The sequence below is a fragment of the Haemaphysalis longicornis genome, unplaced genomic scaffold (assembly GCF_048455015.1).
Source record: "Haemaphysalis longicornis isolate Haplotype H1 unplaced genomic scaffold, Haemaphysalis longicornis Haplotype H1 scaffold_9, whole genome shotgun sequence".
Taxonomy (NCBI): domain Eukaryota; kingdom Metazoa; phylum Arthropoda; class Arachnida; order Ixodida; family Ixodidae; genus Haemaphysalis; species Haemaphysalis longicornis.
This window is the reverse complement of record NW_027526460.1, coordinates 46,992,715-47,018,200: the sequence shown is the minus strand read 5'-3', so window position 1 is coordinate 47,018,200 and position 25,486 is coordinate 46,992,715. Positions and strand designations below refer to the sequence as shown.

At 45.5% G+C, this 25,486-nt stretch overlaps 1 protein-coding gene across 1 annotated transcript in view; it reads right to left on the bottom strand.

Annotated features, from left to right (window-relative positions):
• Nucleotides 1–289: 289 nt before the first annotated feature.
• Nucleotides 290–25,486, bottom strand: part of LOC144151472 (GRIP1-associated protein 1-like) — a 46,113-nt gene continuing 20,916 nt past the window's right edge. The window contains exons 15-22 of the mRNA XM_077682526.1: nucleotides 20,678–20,902; nucleotides 17,814–17,945; nucleotides 17,620–17,722; nucleotides 11,029–11,195; nucleotides 7,617–7,721; nucleotides 6,026–6,119; nucleotides 5,471–5,649; nucleotides 290–2,338 (exon numbers count right to left, since the gene is read on the bottom strand). Of these exons, the coding sequence (XP_077538652.1) occupies nucleotides 2,264–2,338; nucleotides 5,471–5,649; nucleotides 6,026–6,119; nucleotides 7,617–7,721; nucleotides 11,029–11,195; nucleotides 17,620–17,722; nucleotides 17,814–17,945; nucleotides 20,678–20,902 (1,080 nt within the window). The 3' untranslated portion in view covers nucleotides 290–2,263. The remainder of the gene's footprint in view (nucleotides 2,339–5,470; nucleotides 5,650–6,025; nucleotides 6,120–7,616; nucleotides 7,722–11,028; nucleotides 11,196–17,619; nucleotides 17,723–17,813; nucleotides 17,946–20,677; nucleotides 20,903–25,486) is intronic.

The window sequence follows — 25,486 nt, the reverse complement described above, 5'->3', positions numbered from 1 at the left end:
AGATCTCCGCCGCGTTCCGCTACTGCGCTGGCGCGGCGCATGCCGACATCACATGCCCTTTCTTCACCGCTGTGCTATCGTTCGTTTTACCCCGCTTTCGTTCTCCCTTGTTCGTTCGCTCTTGCAGGCAAGACGCTGCTTTGGAGCCCTTGCATTCTTCATTTAGCCATAACCCAACTAGCTCAGGCGATTGAAGATATGCCCAACTGTATTGAAATCGGCGATCACATGAACTAAAAAACAAAACTCTGAGGCCCGATTACATGAACTAAAAAACAAACTCAGAGGCCACTGTTTCAGAATGCAATTTATTTGTCTCATCAAACAAGCAGCTGTAACCAGCACTCCACAGAATACAAAAGGCTGGTACGGCAACTTGTACATATATTTACATGAAAAGAATACTACCTGCTCCGGTATGCTTACAACATATACTTTCCACATGCATAGAGCTGCTTTCCTTACACAACACAAAGCAGCCTATGATTTCCATTTTTATTCTCCTTTCAGCACACTGACAGCAGTACAAGTTCTCAGGGTGCTTCACAGACAATGTCAAAACTTCTGGCAACAGACTTAACCGGGCTAGCTCAACTACAAAAAGCAACGGGAAAATGTGGATTGCTAAGACCCCTTCAAACATTTTGTTAAAATATTTTATTGCGACACAATTCGTTGACTAGTAATGCAGCAGAGAATTAGCACAGTTAAGACCACGGTTGGACAAAATTACAGCGACGCTTTACCAGTCCTTTTGCCAGGCACTTTCAGCCTGCGACCTCACACTGCAATAATACCACACTCTCGTAGTCACGATAGTGATGTTGCAACCTTGGTATCCTCATCAGTGCATGGAAGTTTTGTAAGAATATTTTGCTCCTATCAGCCTTCGTGCTGCTTGACAAAAAAAACAACACTGTAAATATAAAAGCCAGACTTCCTCCCAGGATGGGATGAGAAGTTCTCATTCACACGAAGTTCTAACGCGTTAGCAGCGACACGGTGCTTACGACAACACAGTGAGCAGCCGTCAATGTCATGAGACTCTTTTTTTAACACTTTCTTGCACACGTCGATGCTCGGGGCTGAGACAAAAGAAAAACAGAAGAACACCGGGCAGTTTGTATAGCAAGCAAGTGCAGAGAAAGGCACAATGCAAACACATAGCACCACAACAAAGAAAATAGAAAAAAAAAAAGTTTGCACCAAGTCAAAGTGTATGCAGCTGGGTAAAGGCTCACCACTTCTAATTTCGCAAGACTCCAAGACTGGTGCTAACGAGCCTTCAGTCTCCGGGACCATCGTTGCATGGTCTTGCACCATCCAGCCCCCTTTCATTACATATGCGACAATTGTGAAAAGTTAGTGTCCCATTGAGACAGCCAGCTGACAGAGTGTCCCAAAGAACTAATCATGAAGTTTTCACAGTTTTCTAAAACACAGCTGCCTTCGCCAGAAAGTCTGCATGGTTCATCGTATGTTTCCAGTGACCTAGAGTTTGCTTCAGAGGCTTGGGCTGACAACTCCTTTCAGTGTAGTGCGGAATTCCTTTGCTTACTTTAATGAGACTACTACTCCTCGTGTACGTACATCCCTGAAGATGGACTAAAGTTAACAAGTTTCAGGAGGAAGGACCAAGGCAAGCATGTACTTTAATATAGTCCTAGACACACAAACTCACTACAGATATGAGGCCAGGCAGACTTGTGCCACCAGCAAGGCCTCCAAGTTATGCACTTGGGAAAAGGTTGACGCCCAAATAGGGCTAACAGACTCCCTGCATATTTGTGATGGTAACTTCACAGAATTTACCACGCTCTGCCAAGACAACTAGAATGTATGCACTAAACCACCGTCTTCATTTATACTGTGCACAAGAAGCAGAACAACCACTGTGCTGTTTCAATCACAATTCACCCCTGAACAGAACTTCCCTTCCTTCCAGGCAGGCTAGTTAACTTGGGTGCCAACAATGACAAGACTCGTTTCTTGTGTGCGCAGGTATAGTTAGTGGTAATAAGTGTGCATAGCCATATCTGGGGCCTACATTGCATTAAAGGAAGAGCCACTGGTTGAAACCTGCACAACCCTACCCCTCTCTCCCCCTTTTCAATGATGCGAGAAGGAAGTCTATTCCTGCACTATACAGGGTATTAAAAAGCTCACTCGTACAGCGCGTATTTACAGAAGACATTCACACTATGTATAAAAGTCCGCAGTTTTGATTTAGGCATCGGAAAAAACAATGCTCAAACCGATGGCTTCACTGGGCTGTGACGACGGGTGGCTCGACGGCTTGCCTCAGCTTGTGTAGCTCGCCAGATATCACCTCCAAGTCCTGGGTAAAAGAGGGATCGAAATTATGTGCTTCAGTCAAAGTGCAATAATGTTAACCGCAGGCAAAGAAACCGCATCAAAGAATTTAGTTCACTAAAGCTACGACTGGGATGAAAGGTACACTACAACAGAAGGCTGCAGTCAATTTTAGATCAGCTGAATCACTGCTCTGCCCAAAATAATGCTGAAGACAATTTTTTAACTCTTTATCCCTGTTTTCCAAATTTCAGCCATTTCACGCTTTTAGGGTGAGCAATAGCTTCGCTAAATTCGAGTTGCAATGAGACATTATCAGGACGCAGCATCTGGTCGTCTCTTACTTGCCGGGGATGTTGCACATAGGCTTGTTTGTAAGCACTGTGCATGTGTTTTTTTGTCTTCGCACAGCTTTGTGTGCATGTGACATCTTTTGGTGTGCAGCTCTGAAGCGCCTGCCACTGTTGTTTCATGCTGCCCCTTGGCGTTGGCCACCGAAGACAGAGTGAGATGGGAAGTGGAGGAAAGTGTGGCAAAAGTGTGATGGGGAGGGCGGTATGCTGAGGCAGGGCAAAACATGCTATGCGCCGTCTCCGAGACGACTGCAGTTTGCGCTGCACCCAAATTTCGCTCCAGGGAGCATCGTAATCGTCTGCCATTTTTTTAAACCAATGTCTTCACACGGCCAAAATGTTAATCCTGTAAGTGTTCATGTGTTGGTCTCTCTGCTCAGGCCTATTATATTGCAGAAAGGCCAACATAATGGTGCACACATTGTTTGGAAAAGCTATGACGATGTGCGTGCTTTGCGGGAAAGGCAACTTTTCATGTCGCCACCCGAATTTGACAAAAAAAGAATCTTAGGGATGCATAGAACTTCCTAAGGATGTGAATGTGAAAGCCTAGTTGAACTTTCCATTGATCCACTGTCAAACCTTGTGTTGCATCTGTCAACACTTGACCAGCTTCTTAGACAACACCCTCTGAATCTTGTTCCATTCACAAGACACTGCCTGTGAGCTCTTCCTAAGCCGTTCACACCTGTGAGCCCCTTCCAGTCTCGAAGTGGCTCGTATGGCACGTGCAGCAGCGGCCTCCCTTCTTTGGGACAGCTGTTTCCCTCTCCTGGTGCGTGATCCCTGGCTCAAGCTTGCCGGTTCATGCAACTTTAACATCTTTTGGACGATTCTCTCTACCTCACAATGATTTTTTTCGTACCTCATGCGTTCCATAAAACAGAGATCTAAGGCTTCCACGTTAAAAAATAACGCAGATGCAGGCTTCGGATTGAGCGTTGACTTTGTCATCCAAGGACTTCAATGGTTGAAAACGCCACAGCACAGCCTAGAATGTTGCCAGACAAAAATTTGAAACTCACTGCTTTTTGCAAAAACTTTTTCTTAGAGATCTTTTAGAGGTACCAAACAATGAGAACGGACATGCTTTATTCTGGCTAAAGGCTTCTTCCACTGAGGAAAAAAGGGTGACGAGGAGTTTAGTCTGTTTTAAAGGTAAGGGCCACGGGCTTTCACTAAGGAAGACAGACAAGGGGTGAACATAATGCCACCTCTTTATACCCCTCTCACACGGCAAATCTAATGTCATTCAAAGTGAATGAGATTACCGTATTTACTCGCGTAATCCTCGCACTCGCGTAATCCTCGCACCCCTAATGTGAGCCACCAAAACTTGGATTTTTTGGTTCCTCGCATAATCCTCGCACCCCCAACTTTGCAGCAGCGAAAGTTGCCTGCTCGCGAAACCCGCATGGTGCACGCGCTCTCAACGCGCGCCCTCCCCCGTCGCCTCTCCGTTCGGCGGAGAGCGCTGTGTATCCAAGGCCATCCAGGCGCCCTAACAACCTGCATGGCTACTCCCTAAAAGGCGCCCTAACACGCAACTCACACTGTCCTTGAGCCGGTTTCGCGTGCGCGCAACTAGACGATGTTCGCGCAGCCCGCTGTCATGTCGTGTCGCCGTCGTGGTCCCGTCGTTGAGCAGCAGCAGTCAGTAAGTCACTAACGTCTGTGGTGGATAGCTCGCTGCCATTTTGAGATCTTTTTGATCTCTTTGTTTTGTGCTTGGTGCCGCTTCGCCATGGGGAAAAACGCCAGCTACACTGCCGCTTTCACTTTCGAACACGGCAACCGCGCCGCAGGCAGGCACTTCGGCGTCACCGACTTCAACGTGCGTTACTAGAGTAGAGCACACACATGACGACGACGAGATAGGGCGCGCACAAGAAAGCAAAGGCGGCAATTTCATGATCGCTGATCGATGGGAGACTGTTTACATTGTAAATAATAAAATAAAAAGAAATAGCTGCTGTTCGCAACACTGAGATTACATATACAAAAAACGACCGCTACATTTAGCGGAACTGGCAGGAGGCAAATTGGCAACACTGTGCATCGGATTTTTTTTCCCCCGCACAATTCTCGCACCCCTATCTTCGCGTTGACTTTTCCAAAAAAAAAAGTGCGAGGATTATGCGAGTAAATACGGTAGCTGTTAATGACATTCGGTTTGGCCCTGAGGGTCTAGACGGCGAAACAAATGTCATTTGATAGTGATGGTGGTTACAATTAGCGAGCTCAACAAACCGCAAAATTATATTTCAAGTGCATCTAGAATGTTTCTTTTCATGTTTTTTTAAAACATAACAAAGGATTATTTTCTTAAAATAAAAGTATGAAATTCACCGGTTTAGGTAACATTAGTAGACATCACAAGCTGAGACAAGCCCGCAAAAAAATCAGTATTAGAGTAGCACGCACATTGGGGATGAGATTTGCTTTTTTGTTAGTACTGGTTTGTCTTTCTTTATTTGAAAAACAACATGAAGGGTAAAATATCAGTTTACTGACAGTATTTAGAAACAGTATTCCTTGGTTTATTACTGAAATTTCTTCTCCAGTGATGCACCACTGCTGTAGGTGCTACTCGTTTGGCTGTTGAATGAGCTCCCGAACATCAGTTAGCTGCTAAATGTCTTTTTCCTCAAATGTCATTCGGAATTCTCGTGTAGCGCCGAATTAATGACATTTAAAGAGAATGAAATTTGCTCTAAATGTCATTAGATCTGCCATATGACAGGGGAATTAGGAGTGCTCTCCCCGATTCCTTTCTCTGTTCAGCCCCCGGTTGGTCTGCTTGCCTTCTGCAGGTGCATGTTCTTGGTGAGGGTCTCCTCGAGCATGCGCTGCATGCGCCGGTTGATCTCCTTCAGGTTCTCGTCCCCTTTGTCCTTGATGAAGTCCACCAGCCGCTTCACCGTCAGCTTCTCCGCCCCGTGGTGGCCCCCACCCCCACTGCCGCTGCCGCCCAGCGCCGCGTCTGCCCAAGGGACGAGACACGCACGCACAAGACAACACAAGTCGTCATCAGCCACACATCATTTCTGTGTTGCAATGTTTACACTGCCTTTTAAACCCCAAAACTGCTGCCTGGCGAGCATCTCTACATGAGGTGTTACCATACAATGGCAAAAATGTACAGAGTCTTCCTTAGTAGCTGCAAACAGGCAAGCTGTCAACTCCCAGTGTTGCCCTTTGATCTATTTACCCGATGCTTAACCCTAATCTCACAATGAGGGACAAATAAGAACACAAAATATTGTAAGGAGTCGATAATTTGGCACTCCTTTCATGCTTCATAGATAGCACCATGTCATCTGTGTCAACCCCAGTTATCAATGCCACAGGGCACTTACCGTACTTGCTGTCCATGCAGTAGTACTGGATGATGGCCGTCTTGCTGACCAAGTCATCGGCCATGGAAGAATTGCTCACTTCAAGGTGGTTGATCTGAAAATCCAACGAAACAGGCATTAGTAGCTACATCTCCCGATATGCCTGAAGATTCGTTGGGCAGTGGAAACAGGAGAGCTACCACAGGCCCCCGGAAGAAACTGCCCGGCCACCAACAAGTTCATGGGTGGCTGTAGGGAATTTTTTTAAAAATGACAAAAAAGATACAAAGAAAGGTATGCAGTACAATTTCTTTTCGAGGTCAAGTAAGGACACTAACACTTTCTATTAATACTGAATTTCCCAGTGAGACAACACAACACAGAGATTTAAGCCTTTCACCACCAAATTAATTTCCAAATTTTGTAGTAGTCATTTTTTTTCATGCACTTCCCATTCTGAAAAAAAAAAAAAAAGGAAAAATGAAAAATTATGCATGCCTCCGTCTAACGATGATGATGGTTGAGCGTGAATCTTTCTCGTGAGGAATTCCTTGGTTACCGTCTGAGTTTAGACTTTGACTTGCAGACGGTATGCACTTGAGTCCTCAAGTTTTGAGTATGATTCACACCGAGTTAGGACTTTTGATCGCAGGGGCTTTGACTTTGACCTTCCGCAATTTGATTTCGCACAAGGAAAGATTCGTGTTCGATCATCATTGTTGTTCGCCACAGGCATGCATGATTTTTCTGTTCAATATTATTGCATGTCCATCCACCCTCCTCTAAATCCGAACTGCTCCAACCGTGCCAGAATGGCGCAATTGGATAGTCGTCAGCTTCATAACACGAGAGACTCAGGTTCAATTCTGACCAACGGAAGCTTTTTTTTTTCTTTCACTTCACCCACAATCATCATTATCATCAGAGAAAGTTGACTCGCCTGCAGTGTCTTTTTGACGTGGCAGATGCCATCAGTGAGACATAGAAAGTTTGCTTTAATATATTACCTCATTTGTCTCCGGTTAATTTACACAAAAATCTAAAAAGTTGCTACAGAGGCTGGCTTTTCCTCAGTGCATGCCACAGTGATGGGTTCAACCCTAGGTTAAAAGTTTCACGCCATAATGATGACGCATGCTCACTTGGGGGTGTTGCCCCCTTCTAGGACTTACAGGAAGTGGTTTAAATTTGATTGTGCTACCTTCTTGTGGAGATAAACACAACTTTCTCATTTCAGTGCATCACGCAGTCTGTGTCAACGCCCTTTTGTGGTTTCAGTTTCACTGTGTGATTGCAATAGAGGCATGCAAAACTTCATTTTTATCTTTATCAGCACCCCCTTGTAAGGGGCGGTGGAAGTTGATTTCTATCTGTACCGGCGCTGCTCTTAGCTTTTCTATCACCATAATTTATCGCCATAAAGTAATTTGACCCCCTGGAAAAGTTTTTTTTCAAAAATATTCGACCTACAAAGGGTTAAGTAAGCAAATGAACCAACCCTACTAATGACAATCAAACTCAAAACCTGTCCACACACGTGTTCAACAACGGTTAAGGGAGGGAGGGAGGAAGAGGGGGCAGCGTGCTTTGAAGACACTCGATCCGCACCAACCTTTTCCTCGAGGATCCACTTCTCCTCCTGCAGCGCTGCCAGCCTGCTCACCAGATCGTTGTTCTCCTGCTCAAGGAGGCCCGGAGACGCCTTGCAGGGGGCAGGCTGCAGTGGGCAATCACAGCAACAACATTGGAAAAGAAAAATACAGTCGAGTCCACTTATAACGATACCATGTACAACAATATATTGGATATACTAACAATGAACAACTATGGCACCGTCCACTTTTGTATGCGTTCTATGGTAAAATAAACCGCTTGTTACAATTCCCCACTGCCGCTATATTGGATATAACGATTGAATCCGGTTACAGCGTGCACCGAAAATGCGAGCTGGCGGCAGCTCTCCGCGCTGACCGCACCACAATGCACCATGATGCGCCTCGCGTCCCATTTACCCCTTGAAAAATGAGTCGACTGCTCCGCTTACGAGGAAGCGAGGGGAGGAAGTGAGCAGTTTTTTTTCCGAACCCCCCTCCTGGCGCTGCCCCTTTGGCCTCGTCCCCACACCCGCTCGCACGTTTGCTTGTTGTGTCACGTGTGCGCCGATTTGAATTTGACTGGGTGCCTCTTCAACTGCCTCCGTTTTTCCACAGAAGGGACATCAGGGCCGATGCTTTGGAAACATCCGAGTGCCTCACTGAAGAGGCTATCGTTGCGCGGATATGTGCTGCGGACAGCGTTGACAGTGACGACTAATGATGCGATTGCGCAGCCTATTCAGGTAGTGTCTTCGCAGGAGGCCTAACGCATGATACAGTCCCTCAGGGACTTCGTTTCTGCCAAAGAACCTTTCGCTCAGCTACATGAAGCACCTATAGATGCTCTTGGAAAAGATATGTGTCAGTTCCACGTGCAGCAAAGAAAGCTGATTGGCTACAGCTTTTTTACTGTAAATAAATACAGTGGAATCTTGTTAACTCTTTCGTTACCGCGCCTATTCAAAATCGTTCAATTTGAACGATACTTTGGGAGCGCCTTTTCATAGCATTCCAGGAGTTGCTTGAACAAGTAAAGCTGTTTGGAGATCAGAAAATGGCCTTTCAAAATCAGTTTTGTTTTCATTTTTGCAACAAAAACGTGATTTTTGACACGCGTTTGAATCACCTGGGTGTGGAAAAGGGGCGTGGCCATCGCGCGTCACTGCTACCAACGAAGAATGTGTGCCACTCGTAATTATTCTGCATCAGCGTTTGTTTTTCCTGATCAGGGCATGAATGATGAACCAGCAAACGATTTTCGATCGTCAGGTTTGTACTCTGACAATAATAATCCCAGAAATCGGCTGAAAATGTCAAGCAGCACCTGTTTGCAAAGCTACTTTATGATTTTAGGCAGTTTTATTGCCTTTGCGCACGTTGTTCTAAGTTGTGTGGTAGTTCTACTTACCCCAGGACCATTCACGAACAGTTTACAACTGTTTCGGTTTCGTTTCTGCATAGCGAAATTCATATTTAGTGCTACTACGCAGTTACCCAACTTCAAGGCTACCTGCCATGACTGATCCTTGAACAAAGCATGCTACTCCTGAGTTCACTGAACCCTAACCCGATTTCTGCGATAAGAACTTTAGATGCAAGTCAAAAGATCACATCCAGTCGCCAGATATCTGTTCCGACGAGGATAGCACTTCAAACCGGCCTTACACACTGCCAGCTCTTCGCCTTCCAGTTCTTTCCATACAAGGGTATCTCCGGGGGTCTAGTGTTGCTGCTTAGTTGAACTGTCTATTCGGACAGTCTCCAATAAGTTTTTGTACTGTTTCATTTCAAAAATGTTAGGTGGCGCTGCAATGGAGGCGGCTCATTGTGCTGACCTTTTTTTATCGCACAACAGCTACTTGGCCAAAGTTTTCAAGGCACGATTCTAGCGCATCGCACCTCATTCCTGCAAGCAAGGCTACAATTGAGAGTCAGAAGATGATAATAAAGCTCAACTTTATGTTTTGAGAGATAACTGACCATGAGCGTCAACAAGCATCAACCACGGAGTTCCGTTTTCAACTTCATGCATGTTTTTCCACATCCGTGTGCTTGTCCCAAATATTGTGCTGGCTGTAAATGCAAAGGCAGTCATTGGCAAGATATTTTTACGTTATGTGAGGGCAAATTGGAGCGTCTGATAATGTGAAACCGCCAGATTTCTTCCATGGAACCACCTGAAATTGCACATTTTGAATTAGAGGTTGGGCTTCACCGCATGATACGAGCACCGTGCATGCTAACATATATATTTTTTTTTATATCTGACAAACTGTTCCGCGCACGTCGACATTTTTTCCAGGGTGTGTGTTTGAAATGTTTCCCTACAAAATGTATATTCTAATTTTTTTTCCTACTACTGGTAGTTTGTTATACACAACTCCTTTTCTGTCATTTTTTTCAACATTTTGACAAAAATTTTGATTTTGATATTTTTTTCTCGCAACTATGATACATAAAAACATTTAAAAAACTGGTGTTATCTGCATTTTTTGTTCCTGTAATTAGTGTCTAACCAATATTTTTAGCAGAAAAAAAATGTTTTCTTGGACCCCTAAAAATCGGTCAATTTTCCCGCAGTACCGGAAGAGTTAAATTGTACCCGCACAAGCCATAGTTTTAATTTATGCATAGTTAAGCCTAATCCTCAACTCGGTTTCCCCTTAATTAAACTAATGCATTTGGATAAACTGTAGTGCCGGTTTGTACGTACTTTCTTTGCGTCCCCGTCAGGTACTGTTTAACAAGGTTTCACTGTAGTGGTATGACCTTGCTTGAATGCAAGTAAAAAGTTTTGTTTTCTGTTTTGGCTTTTTTTTTCCCGCAACCCCCTTTTAACAATTACAGGTCACAATGATTGGATTTCCTAGGCACTTGGATATAGTTATAAGTGGATATAGTTATAAGACTGTATATATTATGAGCCATACCATTGTGTGGAAGTGGATGACCAGTGAACATTTTTAACCCATGACATGGACCTGACACAGAATTTTAGTGGAAGGTATGTGAGCAAGTTTTATTTCTCTCGAGTGCTGACGGCACTCATTCCTAAGAAAAACACGTGCATACATGCACCCACATATTTTCCCCCTAGTGATATTGAAAATGGTGCCTTTTTATAACTAATCCACTTTAAAACGCATTTACAAGTGAGCAGATGTATAAGGTTGAAGCTTAAAGTCATGTTTTGATACTGCAAATGCTGCCTATTAGTAACGAATCTAATCAAGACGCATATACAAGTGATGAGGCGTACGAAATTGAGGTCCCACTCCTATTTGGCTTGCGACTTTGGTGGTGACAGCTTGCTAATAGTGCACACACACCGGGACATTCATTTTCCATACAAGCTTCGCTAATAGCACATAAGAAAAAGGAGGTGTCACTGGTGCTGTCAACGCCCCATCGCCACCTCCCCCGACTGACCTGCTGCGGCTGCTGCTGCTCTCCGTTGACCGAGACGGCTCCGTTGCTGTTGTTGTTGGTGCTGTCCTTGGAGTTCTCGTTGTTGCCCGACACATAGCTCCACGAGCCAATGCTGCTCGAGTCCCCCCGCTGCCGCTCCTCACAGCTGATGGGCTGGAATAGGTCGTCTGCGCACCACAGCCATCGGCACCCCACAAGTCTCACCACCGTATCACCACCATCAGTACAGAAGATCACAACAGCAGAAACTCGAGTTTCAGCACAGACAGGTTTCCCAAAGACGCCTAATATATGGATGAGACGTGGAGAACGCGTAATGGGCTTGACGTTTTCTTCGCGTCAATCCTGTGTTCTTGATTTCACATCAAGCCTGAGGGTTGCAAGAATGGCCACTCTTGATGAACTAAGCTGTTTTATCGATTTTATCGGCAAAGCGTGACAGAGTCGAGACCATCTTTACACTTAAGAATGGCGCCGGGTGACTCCACACTGGTCCCTATTAGTAGCAACAAGAATTTCACTATGACTATATGACTGAATTTTTAGAGCGCAGTCCACTATATAAAAACAAAACTTTCTGCATCCCCTGCCAAAATATTTGCCCTGTTAATGCAGTTTCTATACCGTAACCCTGTATACATGCCAATCTTGAAACAACACGAAGTGGACAGAACCTGTCAAAACTTTGTTAATCCGCAGCCATTCTGTAATTAATTTCTTTCCAAAGCTTGCACAGTTCAGACTTGTGCTACGAAAACTTCCTTTGCAGCAAAACACAGTCAGTGATCACAGATGATGGCCCTTTGATACCATAATTCTTTTTTTGTAATCCATAAGGCACATTACTTGATTCCCGCTCCTGGACTTAAGCCCACATTTTATTAATTAAGGTGCTGACTCACTCGCTCATCACTGCTCTTTCGTGTTATCTTTGAGGAAACCGGAAACACCAAGCATACAAACTCAGAAACACGTTTTACTCTCTTCAAGGTATTTTACGGTCTGTCCGCACAAACAACATCATTCACATTGCCCCGCGGCAAGCTAATACTTTGCCTACATGCCATGGATGCTTACAAAACCAACTGCTATGGGGATGGACTGATATACAGGCAATATACCCAGCCAGCTAGAGCTTAAGTACAGAGTACCTATATGGCATCAAAATACATCAAGACTGTCTTACTAGAGACATGGACAATGCCGACGGTCATGCAAGCCAGTACCATGCACATGCACTGCGACCAATTTTGGTAACCGTGCTTCCCTGGATGCCTGCTCTTTCACTCTCTCCCTTCCCCCTTCCCCACTTGTGAATCATTAAGGGGGGACGTGGCTTTCAAAATCAACTTTTTTATTTCTTTGTGGATTTTGATGAAAATTGGCACAGCAACTGGAAATGCTTCTGTGATAACACCATAAAAATTTGAAGTTAATATTCTGATAACTTTTTTATGTATGAAATTTTCTTTCTGTTCCGCTTGTACCGAGCTTGAGCGGCTTATAAAACACGATAGAAAACTTGTTCGAAGTGCTTTGCATTCCCAAATGAATGGACGAGGTCGTGACAGTTTTAGAATTTTTTTTTACAACACAATGTTTTTTAGTTTTCATTTTTTTAGAGGTTAATGTGCAACAGGCATGTCAACTGTGAACGATTATTTGAATAAAAAAATCACAAAAAACAAATCTGGAAAACTAAAAGTGTCACGACCTGAACAGTTCATCAAGGAATGTAATGCAAGAAACGGAATCAAAATAGACCCAGCAGTCACGAAGAAATCCCTGGGACAAGCGACACAGGTGGCAAAAAAAACTGTTTTGAGAAAACGGCTTCCGAAGTTGCAACATAGGTTTCACATATCAAAAGTCGTCACGGTTGTAGCCTTTCATGTCCTTTTGAACATGGGGCTTCTGGAAGGCCTTGCCTTGAAATTGGAGTGCCTTTTCAGCCTTTCTCTTTCCAGAAAACATCATTTTCAGCTCCTCCGTGAAGAGTACATACCCCCCTTTGCAAACCAAACGGAGGGGAGATGGGTTTCAATGGGCTTTCAATGCAAAGTAGGTTAGTTGGTTGGCTGTATCGCACTGGACAACCTCCTTTTGCAGTGTTGTCACCATGGCAACAAGTTAAGCATTTTTTAACTTAAATTTAAACATTTTTGGCTTTTTTTTCATGTTTTATCTTGCCTGGCACACCAACTTAGTACTCATAGTGCAGGTGTTCATTGCCAAAAGTTTGCATACCACAAGGTTGAAAATGAGCTACTTTGAAGCTTGGTAGAGTATTCTGCATAACTCCCAACTTCAATGCAAGAGCATATTTTTTTTAATACTTTTGACATTCAAGGCATCCAATATTTCTCGCAGCACAGCCAGTATGCCCTGAGCAATGGTATCAATAATTTCCCTAAAAAAAGTCACTGTTAAATGCTGCCACAGTAACGTACATTTTTAACGCAGAGAGCATATTTTTATTCTTATATTACTAACTCAAACCTGTTTGCATGAAAATTACAAGTGCACGGGAAACATTGCGCAAGAAAGGCGATATGGCTCGCGCGCATCGCAGCGCACGCTTACCGCGACATATCGAGCTTTGATTATACCTGATATGGCTGGTCAGGTCGCTTTTAAGATTAAAACTAACGTCGCAGGCATTAATTACAACTACTGGCGTTCAATCGTAACCGGTTGCCCAGTCATGTGATGCTCCAATGCGCGTCGGCTATGCCGTGCGCGCCGCAGCGTTTGACGCGTCGACCGTTTCTTTCTCAAGGCTAGCGAGCCCACAGTCAAAACACAGCAATAACTAAGCGTGTAAACATCGCAAATCCGACTAAAAGTTCACTTCACGAACCGCTATCGCAAGCGCGCACACCGCGTCACCCTCCGGGGTCTGGCGACGGTAGAGTCACGCGCACCACGAAGCGTTCGATGACCTCCGCCTTTCGAGCCACACAACTTCCCGTAATCTGGCTCGTTATCTCTGGCATTCCCATCGCGATAACGTCCGTTTTGAATACCACAGATTGAACAGAAACTCGGCCGAGCGAAGCGGCGAAAATGAACTCAATCCGCTCGCTACGCAGCTCAGGCGGCCGCCATCTTGCGTTGCGCCCGCGACATCCAATCAGGAGGGTCGTCGTTCTGTGCCCCGACCGGAGGACCAATAGCGCTTCAGCATCTATTTCTAGCTTCGTTTGTGCGTCGTTTCTTTTCTGCCGTTTGTGCGTTTGTGAATGAACGAAGATAAAAGAGACGAGCGGAACCGGAAAAACGATCGCTCGGCCGATCTAACCATATCAAAATGGCCGCGCCCGGTGGCACCGTTGCGGAGATAGAGCGCTCCGAAAATTGCCGTTTTTTCGCCCTTTTGCGCTGATAGTTTGTCACCGCGCCTGACAAAAGTATTTTTTTATGCCACTTTGCGACGCTTTTCAGCGTAAAAACTTTGCAGACGCACAGAATAGGAAACATAGAAGCCGAATATGCGGGTTTCAAAAAAACGATGTTTTGGTCATTTTTCCGAAGTTGAAAGCCGCGTCCCCCCTTAAGATGAAGAGTAAACAATGCGTTCCTTTAGATGCTCAGTGCTCATAGGGCTTGCCATCTGAACTTTACCAAAAAGTGCCCGTATAACCCGCTGAAAATTCCGAAAAAAAAACAACAATGCAATTTGCTGTTCATATTAGGCCCATCGACCTCCCGCTCCTGAAACTGAGTGTGTTATTGTCTCGGCCTTGCAATGAAGCAGCACAAGAGCATCATCCCCAAGGCAGTTTTACAATGAAAACGCAACGGTGTTTTTCGCAAGAAATGACACACCCATCTCGCAACGGATTGACAAACGGGCTCCTTCTCACCTGATTACAGTAGCCATTAGAGACCTATGTGGACAGTGCTCACATATGTTTCACCACAGAAACAACTAAAAAGAGGGTGCAGCGAATCTACCAATTCGAATTGTGCTTTAATGCACAGAAGCTACATCGGGGCTGTGAGGCACTTTGTAATCAAGGCTATGAATGAGTTCAGGTCTTCCCTGGAGACCCTCAAAGGTGTGTGGAAACATCGACACACGTGTGGTTTTTTACACCTTCCTTAATTACCTGCCATCGCAGGTGGGAATCAAACACGCGAGCTCTCAGAGACGGTAGCAGTTGTAGCACCTGTACATCTTGCCGGACCCATACAGTTTCCCTTACGGGGCCTTCAGGATGTGCGTCTATAAGTGCCAAGAATGTACTAAAGAGACAGCCAGTTTTTCACTCCTCGTTCCAAGCCGCTCACATGCTTGTACCCGAGTTGCTCCCTTGCTTGTTGCTCCAGCCAATTCAAAAAGTGTTAACAGCAGCAAACATGCTTTCAACCACAAAAATTCAAGTACCTCATTACCATACGTTTAGCAACTCAACTCCCTTTAACATTAGTCTTTCCTGTGACAGCAAATTCCAAGCACAAAGGCCACCAAAGAAGCCTAGGACTACCCAGAAAGCACCACACCTTAGAAACTGCTTTGTGCTCTTACCTGGGGAAAGCAGTTATGAGGAATTTAGTAATTTGGATTTTTATTGCACCTGTCTCTTTCTTTTATTGTCTTACTGTACGTACAATCATTCCACTTTTGAGTGTCAAACTTGTTGCCATAAGACTCCACCTGTTATTGTATGGAGCTTCTTTGAAAGGTCCTTTGAGATGACTGAAATGTAAAATGAATAAATGGCATGTGCAATTGGAATGCCAGTAACATGAATACGCAAGTGCAATAAAATGAAAAAGGAACAAGTATGCACCTCTTTCCGCACTATTGTGGCAAGGGCAGTGGTACAAAAGAATTGTGTTCCGCATCCCTTTACAGTGATACCATATTTTCGCACGTACAATCTGCACCCCCATCTTGCGCCCCGAGAGAAACACTAAAAATATCCCTGCATATTCCTTGCACAACTCGCCGCTTAACGCAAGTAGTGCGCAGTTAGATTATGCACCTGTGGTCGTCCAACATTTTAAATCTTTTTATCCCTTCAAAGCACACACCCCCTTCTCTACCATCCTTCTCTACCATTTAATTTCTATAAAAAAAAAAATGCAATTAAAATCATGTTTCTGTACAGCAAGGCACATCTGCCGAGCTGATAAATAGCAGATAGCTGCTAGGTTGTGAGAAGTTCCCTTCTTGCTTGATGTTAAAGCCAGTTCTTGTTATCTGGCACCTTATCTTGAAACGGCAAGCAAGCGTGTGATGTGGATAGGATAACACGGTGTCCAAGAATGAACAGAAAAGCCTCACTTTCTCTTCGCTTCTGACGATAAGCTGGCTAAGACAGAGGAGGAAGAAGAATGCCATCAATTTTGTGATAGCCTATGCACCCCAGCATAGAGTGTGTTCTGGTGAAGCTGAACTTTTGGGAGGAATTTGCATACCGTGAAGTTCCACACCCCCCATTCGGGGCGTAATATTCAATTTACTGAAAGACTCCAAAGAGCACCCAACCCCTAAAATCGCGCTGGCTTTAACACCTTCGAGAGCCCGGGGAGCTCCGATGTCTCGATTTTAAACAAAAAGAGACACAACCCGTCCGACATTTTTACTTGACATCTCCGCAAGTTTGGTTGGCGGTGCAGACACCTTTTTGCAGTTTTTGCGCACGTCACCCCAAACTTTGCCCATCTGATATTTCTCCCTTCATACCTCTGTGGTTTGGGTGGGCGTTCTTTCGAAACTTTATGGTATTATCCAAACCCCAACTTTGCTCGTAAGATTTGACAACCTCTGGTGCGGTTTATACGCCCAAAAACATGTCCTAAAGACAGCATAAATTATTTTTCTTCTTATATGAAATTGCATCACGCTGCAAAACGGGAATGAAGTTCTCAGGACATGTAAAACCCGACGAAACCCTGTTATCAGTGTAAACATGACAGGCAATGTCTACCAAGTCTCAGCCTAGTCCCGAACACCTGCTTACCATGACAAAACTAGAGGTGGTTCGGCAGGCACTCTCACAAATATTATATACATTTTATTCTACCCGGCACTCGCTCACAACCAGGCTTTTTTTCACTCGCTCACAACCAGGCTTTTTGAGGTCCACTCGCATTCACACTCTCGACAGAACTTTTTGGCTTTTACCCACACTCACACTCACAGTAGCAAAATAAAGTGAGGAGTGAGTGCGAATGAGTGAACTCATGAGTGGGCCCGCAGATCTGTGGAGCCTACAAAGTTAATGCAGGCATTGCTGGTCGCTATGAAGAGTGGCCAATACTGGCCCTGCTCGAAATGTCCTTCAATTCGACTCTTCAAGAATGCCAGACTAAAGTGATGATACGTTCAGCTGTGTGAATGATGAGGATGGTGACGCGCATGCATTTCAACGCACGTCATCCCTCGCAACAACACCCCGACCAATAACTAACCCAGGGAGGGAGTTCAGGGTGGCAGTCATTAGGTGCGGAAATGGCTTCATATGAAAAAGCGAAGAACAGTTAACCTCACACAAGATATACGCACTTTAGAAATAAGTTTCCCAACCTGCTAATAATTCTAATAACTCACTAATAAAACAATACGGCGGCGGCCCTTACCGGATCGGCCAAGGCTGGCATCGTTGAGCACTTCTTGCAAGCGCTCCTGCAGCTTGTCGGCACGCCTGCGCTCCGTCTGGAACTGTCGCTTCAGCTCTTTCACCTGGAAAAGACAGCAGGCGAGATCTCGATAAGGACAGCTGCTCACATGGGCCAGTTAGAAGCAGGGAAGGAGGCATCTGCGTCCCCCTCACCATTGACAGGCCCTTCTTGTCTTGGATCTTGCGCTCCTCCACGCTGTCCTTGATCTCCTGCTTGAGCCTCTTTACCTCGTCCTCAAACTCACACTTTTGCGTGTTGGAGATCTCCAGCTGAATGGTCAGGTCCTAAAAACCAGAAGTACAAAAAAAAAGGGAAGAAAAGATATTACAGTTTACCCTAAACCCGTAGATTTGCAGTAAATTTCGCTGTGTCTGCAAACTGCTGAAACACTTGTTAATCAAATAACTGTTTGGTTAGAAGCTCTACTTCGAATGTCTGCATACTTGTAGAGTCACTCGCTATTCAAGGTCATGTGCAACTGTTCAAGGTCAAATGCCAATGTGCGGAAATTATGAAAATCAGATAATGGGCCGCCCCTCGCACAACTGAGAGGGGAGCTTCTTGTGACCTAGCATCTTTCTACAAGTAATCACTTTGGCCGATACGGGTCACTGTACGGCAGGGTGGTTTTTAGTGGCATTTGTTTGATGAGAAAAAGTATTTCTGATAGGCAGCGCACAGGCTTTCCTCTATGGACGGTGTTGACGGAGCCTGCTTGTTGGCGACATTATCACTGTGTGTTGTTGCCAGCCCAAGGCCCATAGATCAGGCCATAAGACAGGTCCAGGGGCCCCTTGCGTTCATCCTCCAGCAATGTAACAAGCCGCCAAAGCAGCCAATTAGCCCCCCCCCCCCCCCCCCTTCCTTTCCCCCCCGCCTTGTAGCAAAGGTGCATAGCGGGGAAGCCTGTCACCACTATATGTTTTGGGAGTGGTTGCAAGGGTTTAAAGTACCATACAGCTGGCATTTTGTTCATTGGAAGGGATGAATGTGTGTGCTTTTAGTTGAGCACTTCATGTAATTAATATAGTAATATAGTGGCGATTCACTGTATCTGAGTTCATTGCAACAGGTTTAAACTAAGCATCATTGAGTGTCCATTTGCATCTTAAAACTTCGAAATACTTTGACAATATCTGAAGTTTTTAAATATTGCTATGTGATTCAATTCCGACTAAAATATCGTGCTATTTAATTTGTGTGACGACGCACAGCAGCTGTCGGGAGAAAAACAGATCGGCCAGGGCTGCAGACACGACTCAACGCTTCCACAGTCAGACAAGAGCTGTTTATTTTTCGTTCCAAGTGTATGAGGGGCGAGAACCGCGTGGCCGCAGGCACGGCGTTGGGCATCGGAGCATCAGCGTGAGAACAAGAAGAGGGAGACAGCCACAGCCACGCGTAAATGCGCCGAAAAGCACGTACGCTACATAATGCGCCGAAAAGCACATACAGTCGAATCCCGCTACAACGAAATTGACGGGACGCGCGAAAAATTTCGTTGAAGCGAAAATTCGTTGAGGCGAAATCCGCTCCAACAAACCACGGAAAGGCCCGAAATATAGCCCTGTATGTTTCCGCATCATTGGCAGCAAAAAAACAATGTTTAGAAAAAGGAGTGACGCGCAATAACGTCATGTTTATTCGGATAACAAACATACCAATGGTTATCTGTGTTCACTGCAGGCAAAGAACGCGTTACGGAGGGGGGTGAAGAAATGCAGGCGCAAAACGTATTGCTGCTCAACAAGGCGTGCCCACCGAGCTGATTACTTGCAGATAGCTGCTAGGCCGTGGGAAGGCCCCCTCTCACTTGTGGCAGGAGCAGTGCCGTTATCTTATCCTCTGACAAGGCACGGCAGCTACTGACCTTGGCAGGCAAGACGCATGCGCTTGCATTAAACATGACCGCGCGCTCGCGACTAAGATAGGATGACTTGGCTTCAAGACCAAACACGCAAACATGATTTTTGCTCTTGGCTATGAAGAATGGTAGAAGGAAAACGGCAAGGACAGCTGCTCACGCGTCACGCAATGAACGCATACATGACGGCGCCGCGCCAGCAGCGGAGCACATTCGTGCGATTTCAATTGGATACAGATTGGCTGTAGCTCCGGCTTGGCGAACCGGGCCTGTGCCTCATGTAAAGACGGCCAGCCACATCGTTATCACCATCAAACAATGGCGTCCGCCTATGAGTTTTTTTTTGTTTTGCTTTGTTTTGGGTGGCGGTGTGGGCGCACCGCACATGTTTTCGGTGAAACTAAGCGTCCTGAATGTTTAAAAAGTTACAGATAGCTGGTGCTATGCTTATTTTATTGTAAAATAATTGTTCAAACCCAGCCCAATTCATCGAAAATTTCGTTGAAGCGAAAGCAAGCCAGACAAATGGTTCGTTGTGGCGAGGACTTTGTTGCATTGACTTCTATGGCTAGCTGACGGGGAAATGGAAATATTTCGTTGAAGCGGAAATTTCGTTGAAGCGGACTTCGTTGTAGCGGGATTAGACTGTATGTTACATAAACATGGTGCACCACGCCACACTCTGATATTGCAAAAGTTTCTTATAATTGGCTTCTTCTTCTTTGCAAGCTTTACAAAGAAGCTAAGTCTCCAGACTTCTAGTAAATAGCAAAACAAAGGATTACATGCAATGAGCATGCACAATGCAGCCAAAAATAAGAGTTTGAACAATTCCCTTTACACAGTGGCGCAGCCAGAAATATTTTTCATAAAGAAAGAAAGAGCGCTTGCATCCACTGTTAGCCATTTTTATGCGTTAAAAAACCGACACCCTTCTTTTAGTTTTGAACTACAATATGTAGATGCAGTCTGTAAATCCCATCGGCCAAAAAAAAAAGCCGAAAGGCTGGGAGAGAGGGGATGGTGTCCTCGAAAACAGACCTGGCAAAAACAGACCCGGAATCCCTTCTAAGCCGAGAAGGGACGAATTTCGCACCATTTGCCTTTGTACCCGCCAGGACCAAACAGACGGGTCGTAGTTAGTAAACTCACCTTGATGGCGTCGTCCAGCTGCTCCTTGAGGAGGCCGTAGTCGCGGGCCAGGCGCTGCCGGCACTCGTCCAGCTCGTGGCGGGAGCCCTCGATGGCCGCCTGCAGCTCGTCCACGCGGGCCTGGGCCTCGGCACGCAGCTGCACCACTTCCTCCTTGAGCGTGGGCAGCAGCTGCTTGTACAGGGACAGGGACGCCTCGTTCTCCGCCGCCCGCGCCGACCGCTCCTGGGTGCAACACGTGTGGGGGCGATTAGGTGAGGGAGAGCGAGTAAGAGCGCGTCAGTGAGTGAGCGTGAGAGTTTGTGCGAGTGAGTGAGTGTGAGAGTTAGCGTGAGAGTTCGGGTTGGTGAGAAGTGTGAGAGTTTGTGTGAGTGAATGAGAGCGATTTTGATAATGAGGTTTAATGCGCCGATCAGTTGCGGGATGAGGCGCGCCGTAGTGGAGGGCTTGAGATTAATTCTGACCTCCTGGGGATCTTTCTCGTGCACTGAAATCTCGATTGATTGTAGGGTTTAAAGTGCCGACGCAACACAGGCAATGAGGCGCGCCGTAGAGGAGGGCTCCGGATTAATTTCAACCCCCTGGGGATCTTTAACATGCGCCGAAATCTTGTACACACGGGCGTCTTTGCTCTTTGCCTCCATCAGAAAAGCGGCCGCCGCGGCCGGGAATCAAACTCGCGACCTCGTGCTCAGCAGCGCAACGCCTTAGCCACTGAGCCAACGCAGTGAGTTGAGTGAGTGTGAGAGCAAGTAATTGTGAAAGTGAGTGCGTGTGAGTGAGTTTGTGAGTGAGTAACCGAGGGAGTCGTGTTGTTGGTACACGAGGACCTAGCCTTGCAAGGTGTGCTGGCACTCACTCTGCCTGAGCAGCACCTTTAATGCCAAGCAACTCCTGCTAAGTGCTCGCTCTAACACATCCAACTTGAACAATGCGTCCGCTAAACAGAAGTGTGAGGTTGTTATTAGGGATGGGCGAATATAGATTTTGAGGTTCGAAGCGAATTCGAAGCGAATAGTGATTTGGTCGAATAATTTCGAATCGAATAGTTCGAATAGTGCACATTGCAAATCACAAAGACAAATGAGCAACTCGTGACCTGACTAATGTACACATTTTTTTCTAATAATTAGAACTCACGTAGGCACAGCATTGTGTAAAACTATTACCAGTTGAACATTTATTGCAAAATCTTACACACAGCTTTCCTTTGCTGTATTCACAAGTTTTCATGAAGAAATGCCTGTTGCGCCACATGCTCTAGGTGCAGCAGTTTCCTCAGGCTGCTCATTCACAAGTTTAAGTGCCGCCTAGAAGCTCCGTTAAAAAAAGAAGTATTGTAGCCACTAGTATCCTCGGCCGTAGCCAAGCAAAGCGCAAGTGGCTGGCCGCCATTTTGAATAGGCTCGCTTAGTGCGGCGTACTGCCGCGCTGTGCGAGCCTATTCAAAATGGCGGCATGCCTATTCAAAATGGCGGCCTGTACAAGTCTGCTGGCTTGGTGCCGCGATGTTCGGAGCGGTGTCGTTTCAGTGCCGCCTTTTTTTTTTTAACCTAAAGTGTGCTGGCGGCCGAGAGCTTCGTCGAACCTCTAGGCAAGGCAGCAACTCGGCAGTGCCGGCACTGATAATAGAAATGTCCGCGTCGGTGGGTCTTGAGCCAAGCCTGGGGTAACTCTCGGAAAGCTTGACCGAAAAGCTTGGCTTTCAGCTGCCTATTCGGGAGCATCGAATAATTCGAAAATATTGAATACCTGCATTCGGATTGAAGCGAATAACGAATAGAGAGCTATTCGATCGAATATTCGACAATACCGAATATTCGCCCATCCCTAGTTGTTATTCAAGGAGGCACAGCTAAGTTGCAATGATTGCTGGGAGCTTGCCACACCCACTGAACGCCGATAAAAGAGGCCTCCGGAACTCAAATGCATGCAACAACAGATAGAGAAGGAGTTAAATGGTGCAGTGCTGGTTCTTGATTAAATGATTAGGGCCTGCAATTTGATAGGAATCTTTGTCCGTGCGCGAAGCAATGAGGGGAAAGTATGATTTTCACCCACCAATGATTGGGAAATGGCTCTCTTTACTTTAAAATATGGGTGTAACTGGTAGTAATTGTGCACATTTTTTATTGGTTTTTGAGGACTTTGAAATGTAGGTGCAACTGGTAATAATTGCACAATTTGTTGTTTGAAACACCCCGACACTTCAATTCTGGTTTAACTGTAGATTTTTTGTTGTTTCCTAATAAATTACATAATTTTCCCAAGCATCTCCCCAAATACCAAGTCTAACAATGTTGTGGAAACCTATAAGGAGAAACCAACTGTGCTCGCTTAATTTTTACCTACCAGTAGAGCAAACTAATGTGAAGACGTATTAAATAACTTGGCAGAAAGATCCCCTTGACACACGAGTCAAATGTTATCCTTGAACGAACCATGAATGACTTTATCCTTGAACGACTGATATGCGGGGACCTCTACATTTCCTAGGCACTCTTGGTTAGAAGACATTCTACAATTGAGACATGGCTTTGTGGTTTCCTTGCGGCTTTCAAATTGAGTGCCATTTTCGGTTTGCCTGCGCTGCACCTGATTGCTTATAGCGCAATGCCATATAAACAGAAAAGAGCTGCCGCTGGGCTGCCGTGGGCCTATATTATTTCTGCCTTGTGTTGTGCATACAGAAAACAAGCTTCTCTGCTGTTGAACCACAGCGCTGTGCTCGGCCCTTTTGCCTTGGTGGTGAGAGCACAATGAAATCTTTGTGAATGGGCAGGCAGACCGGTAAGGTTTATCAGTGGAATCCCGGAACCCGGAAGATGTTGACTGAAAGAAAGGTTGCAAGATAGCTAGCTTGTGAGATAGAATTGTGCGGGTTCCTCCCAAGCATGTTGTGTGTTTGGAGAACGTTAATCTAATCACATTGGCTTCAGTAGCAGTCAGATTGGGAGGAAACCAGATTGGGAGAAAAGGCCTGCTGAAGGCAGGAATGTGTTTTTTTTTAGTGGCTTCTTGTGTACTTTCTTCTTAAGAAAAAAAAAAGATAATTTGGGGTTACACCTTGTCACTTGTTGACCTTACTATCTTGTTGCAAACCAGATGTGTTGTAACGCCACAAAGCAAGTGGTTTTAAGTGCAGAGCACTTTATGGGCTCGCCTTGTCATCGTAGCCCGCTCGCTGGACCCAAGTACCGTATAATGCGGAATATAGGTCGAGATTTTTTACAGAAAAATTTGCCGAAAAGTCACCCCTCGACCTATATTGCAGTCACTGGCAGTTGTCATCTGGCGGCCGGGCAGCCCATCGAGCCCATCCAAACCCCAAAGGCACCATCGCCACCACCATGAATCGCACGCGACGCCATCTTTGTTTTGTTGCTTCTCTCGCTGTCGGCGAATGTGTGCGTGCAATTTTCTTCTTGCTCAAAATGAGTTTAGGCACTTGGTGCCAGTTTACAGCAGCATTTAAAAGAAAAGTTGGTGGTTTTCCAAGGCCAATGACGTGTCCGTCTTGCGCCAGTTCGGTATCACCAAAAGAAGTGTTGCTAGCGGCATTAGCTGAAGGGGCACCTCTCAGTATGCAACGCTCGGAAGGCCTCGTTTCATGGGCGCTGCTCTGTGCACCTGTGCTGCTGTACAAAGGGGCAAATTTTGTCTGCTAGCGTCGTGCGATGTCTCTACGAATGGATACCCCAAGACGTTTGCTGACCGCCTGCACAGACTGGCTGTCGCTCCGGTCTGCACATGAGTGTCCCATGCTTTGCGCTCGCTTCACGATGACATCATCTTGCGAGTGTTTAATTAAGAAGTGCTGCATAAGCAATTCCCTGGACTGCAACGAGGACGACAGCGAGCCAGAAGCAGTGGTCCGACGATACTTCAGACAGTTTTAAATGAGTAATCTGAGAGGAAACAAGTTATAGTCTCAATAAAACAATGGTTGGTACCTAATTATTTTTTTTTTGCATTTTTCGGCTACAAGGTAAGGGGGTCGACCTATATTCCGCCTCGACCTATATTCCGCATTATACGGTAGAGCCACGCTGCGTTCTGTCGTCGCAGCGTAACCAAGCGGCTTCGAAAGCCAAGCAGTTTATATAGTCATAAGTGTTCGAAACTCGTGAATCGCTGGAGCTTGTCATACATCTTCCCGTTGTTTAGCGCAAAGAAAACCGTTGGTGCATTTGAGGCAAAACATACGTAATTAACCGGCAGCATCCACGTTCATCTAGTTAGGAACACTCATTGAGTTGGTTTTTATGATAGTAAGCGAAAAAAAGTGGCACTGCAATGCCAGCACATGCAGGAGGAAAAGCAAGCACAAAAACAACAGAACTCCCGCTGGCGGAGTTTCAGGCACGGGGCGCGCAAGCACTGCGAAGGCGGGAAATCTGAATTGCATTGAATGGCAGCAGCGAGTGGATAACGGCGCTACAGCCCATTATGGCGAATCACTGCTCTGCACTTCCAACAGCTTTCACATTGAGTGAAACGGCTTTAATTTTGTTTAACTGCAGACACAAAAACTTACAATTTGCTGAATAGCTTTGCTGTTAAAAAGAAATTTTATTACACAATTACCTACATGTTTTTACTAGAAAAGTAAGGTTTTGACAGTGCTTCTCTTAGCATCTTTATTGCATGAAATTTCAACTTTTAAAAATCTATTGTAACTCTTTTCCGCATAACGAACCCTCCCCCTAAATTCATGCCAAATTTTCTGAGAAAAAGAAAAAAAAAAGTGGGTTGATTATGTGAGTTAATACGATAATTTTGACTACCTTTAACGTGCGCCTAAATCTC